Below are 22113 nucleotides of genomic sequence, written 5' to 3'. Positions count from 1 at the left end.
CATAGTATGGTGTTTATTATGTTCCTTGACCTATAAAATGAGATTGGTAAGCAGGGGAGTTGAAATCACCACAAGACCCATAGATTTATTTAAGACAAGGAAACGTGGTAGGGAGGTGGCAGCCCACCTGTCCAGGGACTGACCCAGTCTACTGGACTGGTCCCACTATTTTCAGTTCCCCTCTGAGGCAGAATGAAAATCATTGCATTTAAAATTCGCTATGTCATTTGAGATGTTTTACGACCTATGGGGGAAATAATTATTTGGTAAGAAAACTTGTAGCTTCCTCCCTCAATTCCCTAGAAGTCCTGTATTTGACAAATGCCTAGGATTGGATAGGTGCACTGCCTTAGAATTTCAGGCCCCTGACTTTAGATAGAGGATATATCACTCCTTCTCTTTGTAAACGGAAATATAAAAATGTCAGCATTCCTAATGCTGTTTTCTTGTCCTTAAACCAGGTTTATCACCGTGGTCCACGACAGTGTGTGCAGGGAGTCTACCTCCGCTTATAGCTCATTCATATGGCATGGCTCAACCTCCAATCTACAGCCAAGCAGTGAACGTACAGGCACCAGTCATTGGAGTCACACCGGCACTTCCTCCTCACGTTGCCCCACAACTTCCAATAATAACTTCTCATTATCAGCTGCAGCAACAGCATCAGCAGCCACCTTCGCAACCACTGGGTAATATGGTTGTTAACCTGCAAAGCCAGCCTATGTACAGGAATAGCCAACCAATTGCGGTGTCGTCGTTGGGTTGCATTGGACAGGTGCCTCATCCAGGACATTCTTCTGTAGGGAATGGTCATATGGTATGCCCCCTACTTCCTCCACCACCACCTGCTCTGCCTTCTGCTGCTTTACCCAATAGTGTTCCAGCTACCAATGGCCAGGCCAATCCACAGCTTCCTACCAACCAGGACACTGCAAATGGGGTGCAAATGTTACGGACAATTGGAATGGGGAAGTACGAGTTCACAGACCCTTGGCATCCAAAAGGTAAGGCGTCCTAAGCTTTCTTATCACTTTGTGGCTGTATTTTAATGGTTATCTCATCGCGAAAATAAATCATTGTGTTGAACCTTAGAGGCAGCATGGAAAACGCAATGAAAGATGTTCTCTTTAGTGACATGTCCGTCTGCCATCATCCTCACCGCTATAGTCATGATGAAGCGTTTATGAATGAAAGATTTTTTTAAAAGCATGAAAGAAAAATACAGTCTACCTTGTAAATACGTTGTTCATGGACCCGTGCAGTCTTCCATCAGCAGAATCTTGAGTTGCACATTTGAAGGACGAGATATTAGGTGCCTTAAACTTTTAATAAGATTGTCGGTGAGTTACATTGGTTGTACAATGACTTTCTGTCCGACTGACTTCTTAACGACAGGTTCAATAATGCATCCCCTGAAGCCTTTCTTTTCTCACAGCAGGCCCAGAGAATGTTCTACACTCGTCACAATTCTGAACAGTGGCAGATAAAAGCCATACAATGTGGGAGAAGTCTACCCCGATCTTGATCATGAACTTTCCAGTGAATGAGATTATGTATTTGAGTTTGTTTCCAAATTTTCTCAGTCACTCTCCATATTCTTGTCACAGAGTGGGAGGAGGAGATGCAGGGCCAAACAGTGGTGCAGAAAAGGTTGAACAAATCAATTTTTGCACCATTTCTTTCCTTTTCTTTTAGTGAATGTAGCACACAAATGTTCCCAAATCAAAAAGATGTTTTTCTTTGGAACAAAAATGGATTATGAAACCACTGCAAAAAAGGGGTGACAAATCTATGACCGGTCTATTTATGTTCACATGCACATCATTTGACAATCACAGCAGAGATTTTCATGAAGAATATTTGGCCCAATAATATGTTTAAATATAGACAAACAGGTTTTGCATTTGGTTTCCTGCTTACAGTAGGAACAACTGTATTTTGCCTGAAATTTAAGGATTATTCAGATCCGTCCAGCAATTCTCTTGAGAGTAAAAATGTCCAGTAAAATTTTCCTTTATGTACAGCATTATAAACATTTCATATCATTAAAGGGAGAAGCCCCATTAATATCAGATGATGGCCCGGTAATGCTGCATACCTCTACTTAATTGTGTGCTGCTGGAGGAGACCAACAAAAATAATGGTTCTAGCAATTATGCCCCAATAACTCTTAGAATGTTCATAATATCTCACTACTTTATACCGCTCATCTTATCAACGGTCTAAAAATGTGGGTAATATTTCACGAGCATGTTGTGCATCTATAGTATGGTTTTCATTTGGAAAGCAGATGTAACTATTCTTTAATTAAGTAGACAGAAGAAAAGAATGTTGTACATTTTTTTTTAGTCCTGACCATGTCCTCTTTTCTTTTCAATATGGTATGCCCCAAGGACATTTTATTGTTTTTGTATTCTTCCAATCTATATACCCTCTCGTGCTAAATATAATCATTCATAGTGTATGCACTATATAAGAGCAAGTGTTAAAAATGCATATTGGCACACTAATACTGTACTACAGTGTGACCAGGAATATGAGTCAGTGTATCGACTTCTTCTCCCACTGATTCTCATCTGTAAGCCCAATTGATTCCTCGCCTTTTAAATATCAGACAGCCTGCTCTGAGAAAAGGATAGGGAGCACAGCATGATGCCATGCAGCCGCTGAAAGTGAGGACGGCAGAGCTTGTGTGAGACTTCCTCATTTTAGACATAGCTGGCCTAATTATAACCAGCACCTCAGAAGACATCACTATCCATCTTATTACATTTGTGACTCAAAGTCTTGATGCCCAGTTTGACAGCCGCGTCTTGCAGGGATTTGTGAGTCATTATCGTGTGACACCCAGAGTGAGAAAAATCTCTTCTAAGTCTCGGTGTTTGCTATGCACTCATTTAGACTCTGTCGATAAACTTTTCATTCTGTCATATCAATTATAGCATAATATTGTGAACCATTTCCAAACTGTTCAGTATTGTGTGATAAGATCTGCAGAAGCTTCACAGTGTGGTTGGAAGTGTCCTACCTTTGCAAAGATGCCCTTCATTGATTGTCCATGTTATGAGATCTGGTTTAATTCAACATTAGGTTGACATTGAGTGTTTTGGGGGCCATATCTAAATGTGTAGATAACCAATGTCCTTGCCACTCTTAAGACATGTTTCCAGTATAGCTATCTGTTCTCCTTAGAGCTTGCGATCTCATTGTGCTGGCAACAGGCCAGGGATCTGCTTACCTCTTTTTCACAAATTTGTCAATAGATGTTTTGTCCTTAATGTTTTCAAAAGGTTTCCACAACAACCAGTGATAGGATGTATGGAACATTTTATGCAAACTAAAGCCGTGTGCATCACCTAATACAACAGTCCTGTACAAGAGTCACATTCCTGTTCCGTGTATTTCCCACTCCCATCCTTCCCTTCAAATGACACACATTTGAGTGCTGTTTGGTTTGCAATAGGTCAAGTCTTCTCAATTTATCAAACGAAAGAAAGTTACACCTTTCAATATACCCTGTTTATAATCATAATTATAATATCTTCCAGAATGTTTTACCGTGTTAGAATCTTCTGGGACCCCATAGAGACCTGTTATTATTGTTGTAAGCAGGGTTTCTTTAATCTGTGTTATCATTCGAGATGTACTTTCATAAATGTACTCTATCCTCCTTGCCTTCTTGTGCTGCATTTAAGATTTCTACTACTAAAGGTGTGCATACCCCTGTCCACTAGACAATTTGTATTGTTTTAAACTTTTTATGATGTTTTAGCTGTTTGAACCTTTTTTTATACTTGTCATGTGATGTATTTTTCTCTCTTTTGTACGCATGCTCGACTGTATCTTTAATGGATGCGTTGCACCCGAATAAAGAAATATATATATATATATATATATAACGCCAGCCAATTTCAGATTCGAAATCAAAGCACGGACACCAAGGAGAATTGCAATGTGAGTCGGTTTAATCGCTGCAACCAAAACAACGCGTTTCAGCTTTCGCCTTGTTCACGTCAAGCGTTCAGTGATTCGAATAAAGTTTAAGTATCTTACAAAATGATTGACACAGAGGAAGGGCTACTCACAACACAAAGGTCAGGCTTAAGAAAAGTGGCAGCCATCTTGACACTGTAAAGATTAAATAAACATTAAATAAACAGTGCTGCTTCACAAACCATGTCAGAAGATTTGGACAGAAATAAAAGTCAAAATCCAAACCAGACAAACGAACAAATCAGCGCCCCAGTGGGCGTAACGCTTCAATCAATAATGGATTAAATATATCACATAATGTCCTAGATCCGTAATGTCTGCTAACAAATCAAGTTGCAAATATAGCCCAAGTGGGCCAGAGCAGCACCTAATTGTCCATGGAAATAAAGTATATACATAACAACATAATTACTTGAAATCCACAATGACCTGTTCTGTGCTTCGTGGCCACTTCCTAGAAAAATACAATAAAATGTGTCAAAATCTAAAATTACAATTAACAGCAATTACAAACAATTACTAAATGCACAAGACAAAGTCATTCTATTTAGTCTGCAGGTGTACAGATAATTCCTCACTGGAATTAAGCCCTCTCGGAGACATTGTATCAAAGTTCACTATGTATCTGGATTCAAGTTGTCTGAGCTGGAGTAGTTTATTACCACCCCGTATATTGTCAAAGACTGCATCAATTACTACCATCCTAAGTAATCCCTCATCCTGTTGATGTTGCTCAAAAAAGTGTCGGGCCACAGGGTACTGCCTGTTATTGTGGCGAATGGCCCTGACATGCTCAAGTACTCTCTTCTTAGCACGGTGGATAGTACTGCCTATGTATGCTTTTTTGCATGGGCATGTCAGGGCATACACACAGTACATAGTATTGCATGTGAGGGCTTTCCTGATCTTAAATTCCTCACTCATGCTGGCAAATTGTACTCCAATGCAGTCCGAGCTGTTTTTACATGCTTTGCAGTTCTTGCAACATCGGAAACCCGGGCGGCCGCCCGTATTGGGTTTAGGAGAGTCAGTAATGATGTTAGGGCTAAGCTCATCTCTGAGCGATTTACTTTTCTGAAAAGTGACTTGAGGATGGCTATTAAGATGTTTCTGCAAGTTACTATCAGTGAGCAGTACATGCCAGTATTTATTAAGAATATGGCGTACGTCTTGTGCTTGTCCTGAATATTTCGTAATAAAACGCAAATTATCAGGTTCCACTGAATGTTGACCAGGATGTAATAGGTCCCTACGTGACATCTTATCCACTCTCTTACAGGCCTCATTGATGGTTCTATTTTGATACCCTCTGTCCTTGAAACGTTGAATCATTATGTCTTTTTCCTTGAGGAAACTGTCTTCGGAGCTACAGTTGCGTTTCGCACGCAAGAGTTCCCCATAGGGAATACTGTACACTAGCTTAGGAGGGTGTGCACTGGATGCATTCAATATACTGTTCCCTGCAGTTTTTTTGCGATACAGATGAGTATGCATATATTGATCTTTGATTTCTACCACAATGTCAAGAAATTCCACAGAGGTCTTGCTGATGTTCGCAGTAAACACCAGATTGTAAGAATTGTTGTTAAGCTTCTTGACAAATGTAGTAGCAGAGTCAGCATCACCTTTCCAAATAAGGAAAATATCGTCAATATATCGGAGCCACAGGACACAGTTGGTAAATTCCGCCATTTGCGAGACCACCTGCTCCTCCCACCAGCCCATGACTAAATTAGCATAGCTGGGGGCGAAGCAGGTGCCCATGGCCGTGCCCTGTGACTGCCGATAAATGACGTCATCAAATAAGAAAAAGTTGTTCATTAGGTAGAACTCAATCATAGCCAAAATCATCTGGGAGTGATTAAGGCACAAGGCATTTCAAATGGTGATACAGTGAACCCAGTGACGAGTATCACTGAGGAAATTAAGATCCAGCAATTATACACACATTTGGAGAAATTATATAAGAAGGAACTGGCTAAGTGGTGGGAGGCGGAGTCTCTGCAGAGATATATCGATGTAGCCCGGGTACCACGTGGACTGCGCATCTTTACCATACCAACGTATGAGGATCCCGACCCAGACATGTTGGAAGAGTGGTCCAACAACTCGGCGGCGTGTTCAATTACCATGATGCGCATCCTAGTTAAATTTGCTCTAAAGGATCGGAGCAAATTACTGGCCGAAATTGATGTGGTATATGGTGAGCTGGAAAAACTGGTGGCGAAAGACACATTGGATACCTTTGTGAAGGCTCTGTTACTTCGTATGGATAAGTTGGAGGAAGAAATTACGGCTAAAAAACAACGGAAGTTTTTGAGGGATTACAAAGATTATCAATCTGGCCGTACTTTAACCTTTCATAAAAAATACGATCATCTCTTCAACAAAGACGGTGGTATTTCCCTCCCATTGGCGACACCTGCTGTGGAAATGAGTGAGAGTGATGTCTCTGACGGTAACCTGTCGGATGTATCCACTTCAGGAGCCATGAGTAATGCTGGTCCAACTGTGCATAAAAAATCAAGTAATTTTTTAGCCCAATTCCAGATGCTGAATCAAGGGCGGACAGAACAATACCAGGAACAAACTGGGCAGAGAGGCAGAGGACGAGGCGGGAGAGGAAAAACAAGAGGAACAAACAGGCCAAACAGAGGAGCAAGAAAAGAAATGGGAAGCCCAATGGGAATGCTGACAAGGGGCAAAACAACGCAACCATGACTGTGGTTAATCTTTCCAAACGTGTACTATCGGAGGATGAGAGAGATCTTCTTGGCCTAGGTTTGTCCTTTTGTCCTACTTCCAACTTCAACTTTGTACAAACTAGGATTGATCTATTTTATTTCTCTCGCAAACTCAAACTCAAGAAATGGTTTGACACCAAACACAACAAACAGGAATTGAGGCATGTTGGGGTACCTGTGAGTAATCTTAACATTGATGATATTGAGGTTTTGCATGCATTGTCCTCTATGTCTGAATCTGATGTGGATATTCCTGATGTTAATGTGGTAGATTACGATATTGATCCTAATGTCAATCCGGGTAGTTGTTTCAAGCCAAAATCAGTTTTTCTGCCTAACATTGAATGTGATGCCATTGAGGTCTTTGAGAGGGGTGTTCTTAAGGAACTAAAGAAATTGAGGTATAGTAAGATTCCTACCAGTAGTAAAAACCTCAGTGGTGATCAGATCAAAGCCTTAAAAAATCTTGCGGCTGATAACACTATCGTTATCCGGCAATCGGATAAGGGTGGTAATGTTGTTGTCTTGGATAAGGCTGCATATCTGTGTGAGGGCTATAAACAATTGGCGGACCGGGCTTGTTACTCAGTCTCAAATAGAGGGGCAGTCTCACAATCTAATCGGAGCTATGGAGAATTGTTGGTGGAATGGAGAGAGAAGGGGCTATTAGAATGGGAAGAATTCAACTATCTTAAATGTCCCTACCCCAGGACCCCAGTTTTATACCTACTTCCCAAGTTACATAAAGATCCTGCTAATCCTCCAGGGAGACCGATTGTTTCATCTATTGGCTCCCTGTTAGAAAACACATCCCATTTCATCGACCATTACTTACGACCCTTTGTAGTTAGCTTACCGGCATATTTACGAGACACAACACACTTTCTTACTACAATTGATGGTATACACTGGGAGGCTGATTATACCCTGGTGACATTGGATGTGGGCAGTCTCTATACCAGCATTAAACACCAGCTTGGTCTAGAGGCAGTGAAACATTTTCTTAAAACCCGATCCATTTCCCTGCTTAATCACTCCCAGATGATTTTGGCTATGATTGAGTTCTGCCTAATGAGCAACTTTTTCTTATTTGATGACGTCATTTATCGGCAGTCACAGGGCACGGCCATGGGCACCTGCTTCGCCCCCAGCTATGCTAATTTAGTCATGGGCTGGTGGGAGGAGCAGGTGGTCTCGCAAATGGCGGAATTTACCAACTGTGTCCTGTGGCTCCGATATATTGACGATATTTTCCTTATTTGGAAAGGTGATGCTGACTCTGCTACTACATTTGTCAAGAAGCTTAACAACAATTCTTACAATCTGGTGTTTACTGCGAACATCAGCAAGACCTCTGTGGAATTTCTTGACATTGTGGTAGAAATCAAAGATCAATATATGCATACTCATCTGTATCGCAAAAAAACTGCAGGGAACAGTATATTGAATGCATCCAGTGCACACCCTCCTAAGCTAGTGTACAGTATTCCCTATGGGGAACTCTTGCGTGCGAAACGCAACTGTAGCTCCGAAGACAGTTTCCTCAAGGAAAAAGACATAATGATTCAACGTTTCAAGGACAGAGGGTATCAAAATAGAACCATCAATGAGGCCTGTAAGAGAGTGGATAAGATGTCACGTAGGGACCTATTACATCCTGGTCAACATTCAGTGGAACCTGATAATTTGCGTTTTATTACGAAATATTCAGGACAAGCACAAGACGTACGCCATATTCTTAATAAATACTGGCATGTACTGCTCACTGATAGTAACTTGCAGAAACATCTTAATAGCCATCCTCAAGTCACTTTTCAGAAAAGTAAATCGCTCAGAGATGAGCTTAGCCCTAACATCATTACTGACTCTCCTAAACCCAATACGGGCGGCCGCCCGGGTTTCCGATGTTGCAAGAACTGCAAAGCATGTAAAAACAGCTCGGACTGCATTGGAGTACAATTTGCCAGCATGAGTGAGGAATTTAAGATCAGGAAAGCCCTCACATGCAATACTATGTACTGTGTGTATGCCCTGACATGCCCATGCAAAAAAGCATACATAGGCAGTACTATCCACCGTGCTAAGAAGAGAGTACTTGAGCATGTCAGGGCCATTCGCCACAATAACAGGCAGTACCCTGTGGCCCGACACTTTTTTGAGCAACATCAACAGGATGAGGGATTACTTAGGATGGTAGTAATTGATGCAGTCTTTGACAATATACGGGGTGGTAATAAACTACTCCAGCTCAGACAACTTGAATCCAGATACATAGTGAACTTTGATACAATGTCTCCGAGAGGGCTTAATTCCAGTGAGGAATTATCTGTACACCTGCAGACTAAATAGAATGACTTTGTCTTGTGCATTTAGTAATTGTTTGTAATTGCTGTTAATTGTAATTTTAGATTTTGACACATTTTATTGTATTTTTCTAGGAAGTGGCCACGAAGCACAGAACAGGTCATTGTGGATTTCAAGTAATTATGTTGTTATGTATATACTTTATTTCCATGGACAATTAGGTGCTGCTCTGGCCCACTTGGGCTATATTTGCAACTTGATTTGTTAGCAGACATTACGGATCTAGGACATTATGTGATATATTTAATCCATTATTGATTGAAGCGTTACGCCCACTGGGGCGCTGATTTGTTCGTTTGTCTGGTTTGGATTTTGACTTTTATTTCTGTCCAAATCTTCTGACATGGTTTGTGAAGCAGCACTGTTTATTTAATGTTTATTTAATCTTTACAGTGTCAAGATGGCTGCCACTTTTCTTAAGCCTGACCTTTGTGTTGTGAGTAGCCCTTCCTCTGTGTCAATCATTTTGTAAGATACTTAAACTTTATTCGAATCACTGAACGCTTGACGTGAACAAGGCGAAAGCTGAAACGCGTTGTTTTGGTTGCAGCGATTAAACCGACTCACATTGCAATTCTCCTTGGTGTCCGTGCTTTGATTTCGAATCTGAAATTGGCTGGCGTTACATATTTGGGGCTGCCGATTGCCCCAGCACGGACCGCCTGGATAGACAGCCTCTGTCATTATCGGGATTGTGTTACAATATATATATATATATATATATATATATAAAAAGACAATGTGCTCAGAAGCATCGAGTGAGCACTCCACAGCGCCCATACCATCCGGTTGTAAAGCCTCGTTGCAGCTCCCTTTGTGTGTTCCCAAAATTCAAGTCTGCCTCTGCCGACGCGTTTCGAGGCCAGTACGCCTCTTCATCATGGCAATATGACACAGAACCTACGATAGGATATAACTATACCCCCACATGGACTACATCTCCCAGCACACTGTTGTGCTGATAAATTTGGCCACGCCCACTGAGGGATGTATATTAAATAAAACATGGCTAAAATGGAGGCGATTGCTCAGTGTCTGTTTGCCAGCCCATGATGAAGAGGCGTACTGGCCTCGAAACGCGTCGGCAGAGGCAGACTTGAATTTTGGGAACACACAAAGGGAGCTGCAACGAGGCTTTACAACCGGATGGTATGGGCGCTGTGGAGTGCTCACTCGATGCTTCTGAGCACATTGTCTTTTCATTTGAATCACGGCCGCTCATGCCGTGGAGAAGAGCACCACTCGTCAACACAAGAGGCTGTGGGATGGAATTACTCCGCACCCGTGCAGCACAGCGCCTTTCTGCTACGAAGCTCCCTTGAACATATTCCCCTTCCTACTAAAGGTATTTTAATGACTGTAAAAAATTGGCAATATGACACAGAACCTACGATAGGATATAACTATACCCCCACATGGACTACATCTCCCAGCACACTGTTGTGCTGATAAATTTGGCCACGCCCACTGAGGGATGTATATTAAATAAAACATGGCTAAAATGGAGGCGATTGCTCAGTGTCTGTTTGCCAGCCCATGATGAAGAGGCGTACTGGCCTCGAAACGCGTCGGCAGAGGCAGACTTGAATTTTGGGAACACACAAAGGGAGCTGCAACGAGGCTTTACAACCGGATGGTATGGGCGCTGTGGAGTGCTCACTCGATGCTTCTGAGCACATTGTCTTTTCATATATATATATTTATATATATAGGTGATCAAGATCGCTTATGCGATCGAAACGCGTCCGGGGCGGACACTTGTCTGCACTTACTTTGGTGATGCAAATAAACTGATAATGAAGCAGTAACCCTTTGCTCTTGGACCCTTATTGAAATTCTAAAGACATTGGTGGTCCGTACCTGTTCATTTCTGGATCGATATCCAGCAACTCAGGCACAATTCTAATATATATAGTTAGCAGAGATTTGCCAGAACTCTGCATTCCAATTGGAACGTGGAGTGCCACGTTCTAATCGGAACGTGGCGTGGGCAAAACTCCTCTGGCGGAGCTGTAATATTTGCTCAACACTAGTGATTAGGCAGTAAGAACACTGCAAGAGGGAACATAAGTAAATGTCAGGTGCAAGGCTGTCGAGAAGACAATTGATAGCTTGTGAGTCAGACTCCATAAGTTCAAAAATTACATAAAAACAAACAACATAAAAAAAAAACTCTGCTTCTTCCTAAATTTAGAGTACTTTTCTCCTTTTTTGGGATATCCAAAGAAGTCCAGCAAAGCTCTTACAGATTCCAAGATGGGCACCTGGATTTTTTGTGTGAATTATTGCAATAGCATTTTTACTTGTATAAATGTATGGGGTACACTTAGGCATGTGTAAAGACAACACTGGCATTTTTCTCTATGGTGAAAAGTCACATGAAGAAAAGTCCAATGGAGAAACCTCTTCCCCTATACCCTCGCTTACTTCTGGGGTGTTCATTCCCCATTCCCACAATGGACACAGATTTACTGCTACATTTGATAGGAGTAAGTATATAGCCATATTCAGGATGGTAATAGCGTGTGGGAAAGTGTGTCAGTATCCACAACTTCATCAGTTTATAGATGTACACAATTTTCCAACAAAATGGTTGAAGATTTCCGAAGTTAAAATTGGGTGTGTAAATCCTTTCATGACTGTAGACCCACATTTTGTGAATACCAAACATGGACGTGAACTTGTAAATAAAGCCATTTGATCTACTTAAACTAACTGTGAGGCTGATGAAATGTACTGACATACAACCCACCTATTCTGCAGTTCATAAGCCTACAATTTTAATAATAAAGCGCGACTGTCACTAACCTCTAACAACTAACAGTGTACTATTTAGAGAGCGTAAGAGTCACCCTAATTCATGCAATAGAAAAACAAAGACACCAGCAGGAGGAACAATTGACAATTTCCTTCAACGAACATCCACACGTGTAATGCTCTATACAGATCTACGACATAACAGTGACCTCTTTACATTTTACTGCATTATACATCCGTATATTAATCCATTCTACTCTAGCCACTCAACACATACAGGGACCAACTCCTAACCAAGCCGAACAATAACCAACTGCGATGCACAGACGCCACTAGACCACAGTCAACTAGAAGCTCCGAACCACAACGAATGCAATGGTTATGAAAGCACTATGAGACTGTTGAAGTGGTGGAAACGCACTGTACAAATGCACATAACAAAATGACTACATAACAACCTAATAGGAACATTTCCACTTCATAGATGGCTAGAGCTGTTTCAGAGCTTACCAGTTGTGTGTTTTCTTTTCCAGTTAATATATGTAATCTCTCTCACTGTTTTATTATGCTTCCTGGAGGAGTGCTGGCAACCAAGGAGATGTGGCAGCTTTTTAGGATTGCAACACTGAGCTCTTAAACCCCACTGAGGTCTTAAGGGTATTGGCAGGGAGAGCCGTCTCTAATGATAGGCAAGAGCAACGTAACCATGTATGCGCATTGAGGATCATATATTGTGTAGTGCCTTATCGGTTTTCCTAAGATACTTCTAATTCAAGTGTGTCATGTTACTTTGTCAGTAGGGTTGCCCCTGCAGGTGAACAGGGGGATTTGGTAATGTCCTTCGTAAATACATTTAACAGAAAGTAAATGATTCTATTTACATCTAACCACCTTTATTGGTCTACCCTTCCACGGTTGTACGAACTACTTGCTATCAGTGTTCCCTCTAATTATTTTTCTTTGTATGTGGCAGGACTATGTTTGTGTGCACACGTTTCTCAACTTTGTGTGCAATTGAGAACAATGATGAGCTAATTAATTAGGTGAGAGTCTAGCTCAAAAGCTTTTTCTCTGGTTCAATAATAAGGCGGCCATTTTGGATAGGGCAAATGACATCAGCGGAGAAGGTGCATGACCGCATTGGTGTGAAGGTCACCATCATGTGTAAAGCAATTATGGCTTCAGAATATATGGACAATTAAATGAGTGAAGGATCCCATAGTGCTGACAGGACATCCTGTATCGGCTGCTGGTGAAGGGACCTCCATAACTTCCTTTTCTGCAGCCAGAAACTTGGCACAGTTGGTGCTATACATGATCTCACTTACCAGGTCACAGATCTTGGATGCGCCTGCAGAGTTTATTTACCGCAGGGAGACATGGTTGTGCAGAGGACATGAATGAAGTGAGACAAGCTATGGGTTTGATTTGGGCTTAAGAGCCAAATTATGAGCTGAGCCATCAAAACATTTAAACTAAAAACTATTTAAACAAAAAACCTAATGTAAAAATATAATAAAGGTCCTTTAAAATTCAGAGGAAGTATTTCTTCAAATATTTTTTAAATGTATCAACTTAATGCATCACATGATATCTCTGTTGTGAATGGCATTAAGTAAAATACTTGATTTTTTTTATCAAGAGCTCAGAAATAATCAACAATATTTCTGTGCCCTGACAGTGTTGACTTGTGTTAATCATGAAAGATTTCGGTTTGACATCTGCACCGAATAACTGACCCATGCGAAGCAATAGTATTCCTTTCTAAATCACATACTAGTGTCCTTCTTGTACAGTGCACATCCTGAACTGAGTTACTTCGTCGTACCTTCAGGTTGGACACACAAGGAACACCAGGCACTGTGAAGTACAGTGATATACCCAGGACCGCACAGTTTGGTATGGTGAGGAAATTGAGGTTTGACCACTGGTTTCCTGATAACACATTGTACATTTCAGCCTGTGGCTGGCTGTCAATTTCTAGTTAACCGTGGAGAATGCTTTGTGTTCAGCATTCTCGTGAGCTAAAGTACATTATGTCAAGTTAAAACAGATCATGTTAAACCAAGCCGACATTTTATGTAAAAAAATAATTCATTAAACACACTCTGCTAAGTGAAAAGGAAGGCAGGGCACTATTTTTACAATGATGTGCGTGGCTTCCACTGGCTTAGCATGTGGTTTTGAACACTTTTTATGGAAATGGATTAATGCCCATGGCAGAGGATGGTGTGGGCTCATTTGCATTTGTCATTGTTTATGAAAAGGTGAAGTGTGGCAATGAAGGATACCTCAGCCTTGACACTTTGAACTTGAGGTATGTGTCTTCTGAGCAGCAAGCATTTCTTAAGAGGGGAGCGTGGGGGTAGGAGCTGCAACACAGAGATGTTATTACTGTGTTCTCTTTAACAACATGCTCACCTTTGCCAGTGATAATAAGAAGAAATGGGAAAGAGCCCAAAAGCAGCAGGAGACTGCCCCAAGAGCCTTTAATGCAGCATGTCCTGATGTCCTTCGTCTAATGTGTCGAATGGCCTATTCACCCCTGGAGGGTGGGGACATTGGTGTGTCTTCGCAGCCATTACGTGCACGCTCGAAAGCTTTCTGTGCGCTGCATGAAGACAGTACATGACTGGCACCCAAGCGTGCACGTTATAGGGTACACTGCTGTGCACTACTATATTTTTCTGGATAAGTAAACTGGTACGCTCTTTGATGTCTATGAGAGATTTCTTAACTTAAACTACATTACCCATAAAATCTATGAAAGATTTTTCGATATGGTAACAAGTCTGGAATACTTGTATGGTAGTTTAGCTGTCTTTTTCAAACCTCCGCATTAATAAACCTCTCCTGTTACATTTGCAAATGTAGGGAAGTAAGAACTCTCAACACTAAAGGTGAACATTTGACCATTCAGGAAATGAGATGTACTTTTGTCTCCCAACAAGCACTTCTGATCTTCCGCACATTAATTATCAGCCTGGTATTCATTGACCTGCTCTGCACTAATGTGCAATAATTGCACCAGAATGCACTGGCTGGGCCAGATCCAATTAGATTCGAGATACTGTGAGCACTGCATCCCAAATTACAGGGGGAACCTTTACGCTGCTCAAGCACAAAATGCTTCCGCTAAATGAAACCATCATCACAGGGACTGAAAAGACTGATTTGGCTTGGCTTCAATGATTTTAACCTTACTTTAAGTAATTTCTCAGCTTAGTTAAAAAAAAAATCATTAGCACATGATTGCAAATTAGTTTTGTATGTCTTGCAGGCCAAAGTAAATAACAGTTGTACGCAAAAATGATAATCTGCAAAGTGTATGGGATATAATTGAATCTATTTACGTATTTCAAGGGGAGGATTGTGGTTGTCCGACTTCGAGATCCTGCAGATTGAACTACAGTTTTCAAGGCACTGTGTCATTTTCGTAGAGTTGATTCAGGAAGTATGGCAGAGGGTGTCTAGCCAATGAAGCTTAGTTACTGAGGTAGGCTTGACAAGATTTCTGGAGAGCGTAAGAGACTCCAGTTGATGAATAACTGGTGGCATTAATTCTGGACACTTTGGGGCTGGTTTACAGCCATAACACAAGCTCCCATAGAGGAATGGGGGTAGGTGACCGCACCATGTGCGGTCGCATCGTGATTAGACTGTCTGTCCCATTTCCGTGACAGTGTCGAGCAGACACAAATCCGCCCAACATCGAAATAAGATGCATAGTGTTTTAAAAAAAAGCTCAACTTGAATATCCAGCAGTTTTAAGCCTTAAAATCATTAGTTTTCTTCTTTGTAAAGCACTAAAACCCCTAAAGCCATCTCAAAGTGCTGGTGGAAAGGCAGACATTAAAATATTGTAAGTATGGAAACAGCAAAAAGGAGGAGCACACAATGAAGGTAAAGTAAGATTATGTCAGTAATGCAAACACAATAGAGCCATGGAATGTTTGAAACCCTCTGAGTGGGAATAATAAATATTGATAGTCACCTTACTGTAAAATGAAGCAGGAATGTGCATGAGGAAAGTAGAGTGCAAGGGTGGGTATACCCTACAGAAACCAGGTCATATGTGGACAAGATGAGGTGTTTCAAAGCCTTGTCTGAACTTGACAAAGTCTTTTCCATTCACAGTGACCGAGGCAGGGAGTTGCAAAGTTGCGACACCCTGAGCATGGATAGATTTGCCGTCAGTGTTTTTAAGGTGGGGTGGCTGAACAGTGAGGAGGTTAGCACCTGATGATTTCAAGTACCTGAATGAATAATAAGCTGAAAGTACTTGGCCACATAGCCTAGCACATAACCACAAAATCATATTCGGGGATCCTGAGATAATGGCATGAAATTTCCTGGCAGTCGTGAACAGCGTACTGGTAAGAGAGATGGCTGAGATTACCTGTCTAATTCCATATAATTTGATCAGATAGAAACTTACAAATTCAGAAAATATTTGAACAAGTAGGAAGTTTCAAAATTCTCCTAACTGACATGATTTGTTTTACTTCTGTAAAGCTGGCTGCTACCCATAATGTGTCCTGGCTCTCAGAGTATGAATGCTGAAAGCTGCCTAAAAAAAGAGGTTTAATGAGAAAACAGGAACACTTTAAGATGTTTACAAAAGGCTAAACCAGAAGTTACAGACCAGAAATAAAAGGGTGTCTTGCTCCAAAAGGAAGGTGTCTGGTACCAGTTTTAGCTTTCCTAACATAGGTAATTACAAGTTGACTTGCTGAGGACGATCACAGAGACCACGGTGGGAGAGATTTCTGAAACAGGTCTGTAATGTAGGTGGGGCCCTGATTAGACAGATGCCAGGATCCCAAACACAAGGCTTTGTTTTTTTTTTTTAACAAACTTTATTGATGACTTCAACAGTTTGAAATGTAATAGTCATTCCACAGAGACAGTCTTTTGCCTTTATATTAAAAACATTATACACATGACTTATAATGGCTATATGTGTCATTTCCTGAACAATAAAAGCGAAGATGATAATTTCCAATGGCGTTGGTAACATCAATACAATTTGATCTGACAATATAAATCGACACTAGAGGACAACTACATTCCAGTCAACAAGGAATCTGCATTAAACCATCCCCTCTCCCCCTCCCTAGCCCACCCTAAACACAAGGCTTTGTAAATGGATCTTTAGTTTACTAGAAGCAAGTGGAGGTTGGCATAACCTTGGAGAGATGAGCTTGAACTTTGTAATTCCTAACAGCCAAGTTGCAGTGTTTTGAATAGATTGTATTGCCTGAATTTGTTTTTGAGGAAGTTGAGGAAAGATTGGATTACAGTAACCAAGGTTTGATAATTTTGGGACTTGAATTATGGATTTCTAATAGTGAGCTTTCATTAAAAACCTTTTAGCAGACGCACACCAGAGGAGACAAGTTTAGAAATATGCTCCTGAAAAGACAGACTGGTGTCACAGATGACGCCAATTTTTCAGGCAGTAAAGGAGGGAGACTGAGGAGCCAATGGAGGCAGGCCACTAATCAGCATTCCAGGTGTAATCCTCTCCAGTTCTTCCATTTTGGATGAGTTTCGGATCAAGGAGTTGTCGAACATCCAATTTGCACTCTCCAGTTTCTAAATCTAGTATGAAGGGATGGAAGATCATCTTGTAGCCTGATAATGAGCTAAGTGTCATTCTCACTAGAGAAATAAATTAACACTGGAAAGGGTAGAACTCAGAACTGAGCCCTGAGGAGCACTGCAATAAAGGTTTTTGAAGTCTGATTTAAAAAAGAGGGAGGTAGAATGAGTTCTCCTTGAGAAGAAAGAGCAAAAGGGCACAGCACCATATTGAGGATTGCCTCAATGGGTCATTGAGTTTATTAGACAATTTCACAAAAGTATTTAGGACCAATTATATTTCTTTTTTATTTGCCCAGACGCACGCGCCTATGTTGAGGAGGGACTGTAGAGTCATCTGTGTTTCAAGGCTCTAAATGCTAACCTTTCTCAATGTAGTTGATCTGATAACTATGAAGTAGATTATGTATGACACCTACTTTCCTCCAAAACTAGGGGGAGAGCTGGTTCATCTGTACTGTTGCTTTGGATTTTGTTAGTATTTACGCTGAAGTCTTTAATTCCGTTGTCCGGGTTAGTGTCTGTGCATCAGTTATACAGGAGCTTCTTTCTTTTCTGGCTGGTGCATATTTTCATTACTTTCATCTTTACCCTCCTGAATTCTCAGAAGAGGATGTTGTGGGTATTAGCGTTGATTTATGCTTCTGTCCAGCTTGCCCAGTCCGTTTGGAGGCGGCGCCTCGTCCACTGACGACCGTGTTTTTGGAGAGACAATAGTCTTTAGTCAGCTGTGGGTAGGTGACTAGCAGTTGGCTTATTTAGGTGTGAAAATTACAAACATCTGCCCACTTGAAGTCTACTAGCAACCCACTGAACATCATGCACTGATATACCATATAGTTGTCATCCAGAGAGCACATGGAGGCTCGGCCTCAGTGGGTCTCTAAAGAAGTGATAAATTCTGTATTTTTGATTATCAGACAAATTGTTAACTACGTTGCCTATACAAAGATGAGCAATCCTGCATGCCTCCCAACCCCCCCCCCCCCCCAACAAAAAAAACTGCTAGAAAACACCACTTGTATTGATTTGATGAAGTCCCTTTTGGTATATTTTTCACAGTCCCCTATTGAAGAAACTGCATCTAAAATATTTTTGACTGATATTTCCTTCACATCATTTCGACTAAGTCAAATATATGACTTAAAGGCTTGTTTGTGATATTCTAGCAAATGAATAAACCAAATAGAATTGATGCATTTATGACCCATAGCATTGTGGAGAAGCTTTCATAAGAGGCAATGAGACCTTTACAGCTGGTGTTCAGCTCGGTTATAGATTCTGTAAAGGTGTTAGTCGTTTTCATCTTTTATATATCTGAAGTATTATCTTTCTGCTCTATTTGCAGAGTTTGCAGATCTGCCACATTTGGAATATCATCCCTGCAGGGCGATTAGCTTTTTGCTTCCACCTCCTTCCTGAAACCCCCTATTAAAGGAAAATAATTATGGATTGAGAGGGCTCCCTGCTCGCTGGAGACTTGAGTTTCCCTGAGGCAGGCACTCCTTGAGAGAGGTTATTGATTTGTATTTTCAATATTGGTGTATTATAAATTACATACTTTAAAAAGGAGACCCTTTTCCCTCCTCAGTCACCGAGCCCGTGGGCAGGAAAAGCTCAACCATATCATTTTTAGGGAAGCTTAAATTGCCAGAAAATGAAGAACGTGTTTTGTATAAGTTTCCCTTTTTCCTCCCGCTTCCTTCCGAGTAAATGAGGCAAGATTATGAATCGAGCAGGCCAGAATACATACAGATGTGTGGGTTTTGGAGAACACCCATAGAGGTTTACGGCAGATGTGATTAAACCAAACATTTGGTGTTGTCTGACTTTCTGTTCAGCCTAGATAAATCAGAAGATGTTCTTTTAATAGCCTCTTAAAACGGAGACCACAACATTACCTAAAAGTCTGTAAAACAATAGACTAGTGAACCTCTGCTCTAACAGAGCTTAACACTGTGGTGGGGCGCAAACTGAAGATCACACCATCTGTGGTCTATATTTTTACCTACAGGATTGTCTAACATTTTTTTGAAAAAATAAAATTCTTATGTCCCAGAATTTGTGTTCACTGCGATCAAGTGGGGCAATTCGCTCTACAAAATATTTTCCAAATTGCACCAGTACATGTTTGCTTCATTGAACCACAAAGGGAATCCCAAAGCGTTTTTTGTGAATACCTGGGTCTTACTCCGGGCCTATTTGTGTCTTGCTCATTTTCATGAATAGTAGAATGAAATTATTTTTTCCTAAACTTTCCCACGAGAGCTAGCATGTCATACACCCAGAAGTAGTCGCATCTAAGCCAGGAATAAAACACGACTCACAGAAAAAGCTTTCTGAAAAGGCCCCATTGGCTGTGACTCAGAAGGCCGACTACACCTCAGAGCCTACTCATGTGAGCGCGTGCAATACTACAGCCCCATCGCGCCCCATCACACCCCTGAAGTCGGCTGCAGTGCGCAAAGGTTTGCCAGTGAAATTGAATCACTGTGCAAGAGGAGATGCTCACTGAAGACACATTGTGCCAAATGCACCTAATGCTGCTACCACAAACAGCAGGTACTCATTCTGGTCAGAAAAGAAAAGCACTGTTCTGATCAAATGATTTTAAATTAATTTCAGTGAATGATGACTTGAGCATTATGGAGGGATGGTGCTACCTCATCACCACATAACTGCCTCCCTTTTCCTCTCCCCTTATGGCGCCCCTACACTTAGTGTATATATAAGACAAAATGTGCCAAATACCACTAAATACACTGATGCGGCTAAAGTGAAACTACGACAGACTGTGGTTTAAAGACTCTTCAAGGATTGCATTCATCTTCTTTCTAGAACAATCCCACTTTCTCTTTACCAGACAATTCCATTCAGGCAGCAAGCAATGTCCTACACCATTGAAACCAAGCTCATCACTATTGGGCCTACACTACACTTTATTTTTGCTCACTACCACACTACTGAGCAACAGATTTCGGGTTCTTCGGGGCATTTTCACGTATTACAGAGACTGACTGCTTGAAGTTACGGTAGGAGTTTTTTCTGAAAAGTAATGCCTGTTGGATGCCATTTCAGCAAAGCGTCAAATTTCTTAGCTCTAAAAATGTCATGAAAATCCCAATACACTCGGAGGTTTTTAAAAAATGAATTCCATTTTCTGATCAATTCAACATTAATCATTATTTTCTCACATACATATGGCTGTAAGATGGCAAAAAGTGCTCTGCACTTCCCCAATATCATCACTGCAGTGCATGGACAGTGAAGTTCCTTACACTACAATGTATCCAGTTACTGTCAATTACTCATGCTTTCAGAAGAGGACGGAGCAGTGCAACTGTCTGCGCACACACAGCCCAAGTTTACCTGTAGCACAGCCAAACAGAAGGTAAACTTTCTGATCCTTTCGCTCGGCAGCCATCTTTGTGAAGGGCAAGCTTACAACTAAAAAATGAAAAGGTCTCTCTTGTGTCTCTCATTCCTTACATGTTGATGTGTTCCATATCTTTTTGCTTTCTGTCTTGCCTCTCAAAGCCCCCTATCCTGTGCAACTTTTCTTTTTCTTGCAGTATACTGTTTGCATTCTTCACTTTTGATCCAGCTTTATAGGGAAAGTATACCTCCAAGTCATTCTGAGACCCAGGCTGCCCTCATCTATTACAGATGGCTTTACTTTTTCTAACAAAATTCCCATTCCAAAATGGCAACCAGCAGTAGCATAGCTGATGAGTTACTTTTTATACTCTATGCGTTTGTCGTGAAATTACATTTAATCATTCAGGGTCATGATGCTTGTGTCCTGTGTGCACACCTCTGTGGACAGGCCTCAGGTTAAGAGCTTTAGCTAGAAGAGTTTCCTGCATTGTTCATGCTGATAAAATATCCCCCTCCAAAATGACAAATGATTCCCCTTGAGTCTCGAAAGGTAGCCCATGAAGGTCACTGGCAAGATACCTGCTGTACGTTCAATTTTTGACTACTGTGGGCCTTTTCCTACCAACCCCCACCGCATTAAAATGATTCAAAGAGCCCCCTTCCCGGTCTTTCCTTCTTGTTTCATTTCTGATACCAGGAAGACTTGATATTACTAGAAGGCTTAACAGCACAACAGATGGTTTGTACAGTAAGCATCAATCTGCCAATTGAAATGACAGGGAGCTGGGTACATAAAACTGCCACAATGCTCAATTTATTTGGTATAAATGAATCCTGCGATGAAGTACCATGTTGAACTCGCACCTTTGCTGGAAGTAAACACATGCTGCATACTAATAGAGCATAGAAAACCATGCTATACGCATGCATTCGCACCGCCTCCAGACACCCACGCACAGACACTCTATCACACACACATCCCTGCCCCTAGACCTTGCTGAACCCACTCCTAAAGAGAGAAGCATTCTTGGCGTTTAGAGCCAGTTGACCTGAAGGTTGATGTGACAAGCACTGTGCTTCAGGAGGTCAGGTAGTGTTCCTGTGTTAGTGGAAGTGTGTCCCTTGCCATGGAGAAGTGTTTGTGGCGCTGTAGGGTGCTATTCTTGAACTCTTATTTCTCCACCGTTCTTTAATCGGAGCTCTTGTGAGCACCACAAGCAAAGGTATTGAGAGCCCGGTGGGATGCTATCACTGACCAGGTAGAACAGATTAC

At 41.3% G+C, this 22113-nt stretch overlaps 1 protein-coding gene across 2 annotated transcripts in view; it reads left to right on the top strand.

Moving 5' to 3' along the window:
- Window positions 1–22113, top strand: part of KLHL29 (kelch like family member 29) — a 1101789-nt gene that overhangs the window by 654865 nt on the left and 424811 nt on the right. For both annotated transcript variants that reach the window (XM_085610611.1, XM_085610612.1), the window contains exon 6: window positions 462–1004. In XM_085610611.1, the coding sequence (XP_085466737.1) occupies window positions 462–1004 (543 nt within the window). The remainder of the gene's footprint in view (window positions 1–461; window positions 1005–22113) is intronic.

This window comes from Triturus cristatus, chromosome 6, assembly GCF_964204655.1.
Source record: "Triturus cristatus chromosome 6, aTriCri1.1, whole genome shotgun sequence".
In the NCBI taxonomy this organism is placed as follows: domain Eukaryota; kingdom Metazoa; phylum Chordata; class Amphibia; order Caudata; family Salamandridae; genus Triturus; species Triturus cristatus.
Note: the sequence above shows the minus strand (reverse complement) of the source record. Positions and strands in the feature narration are given on the sequence as shown.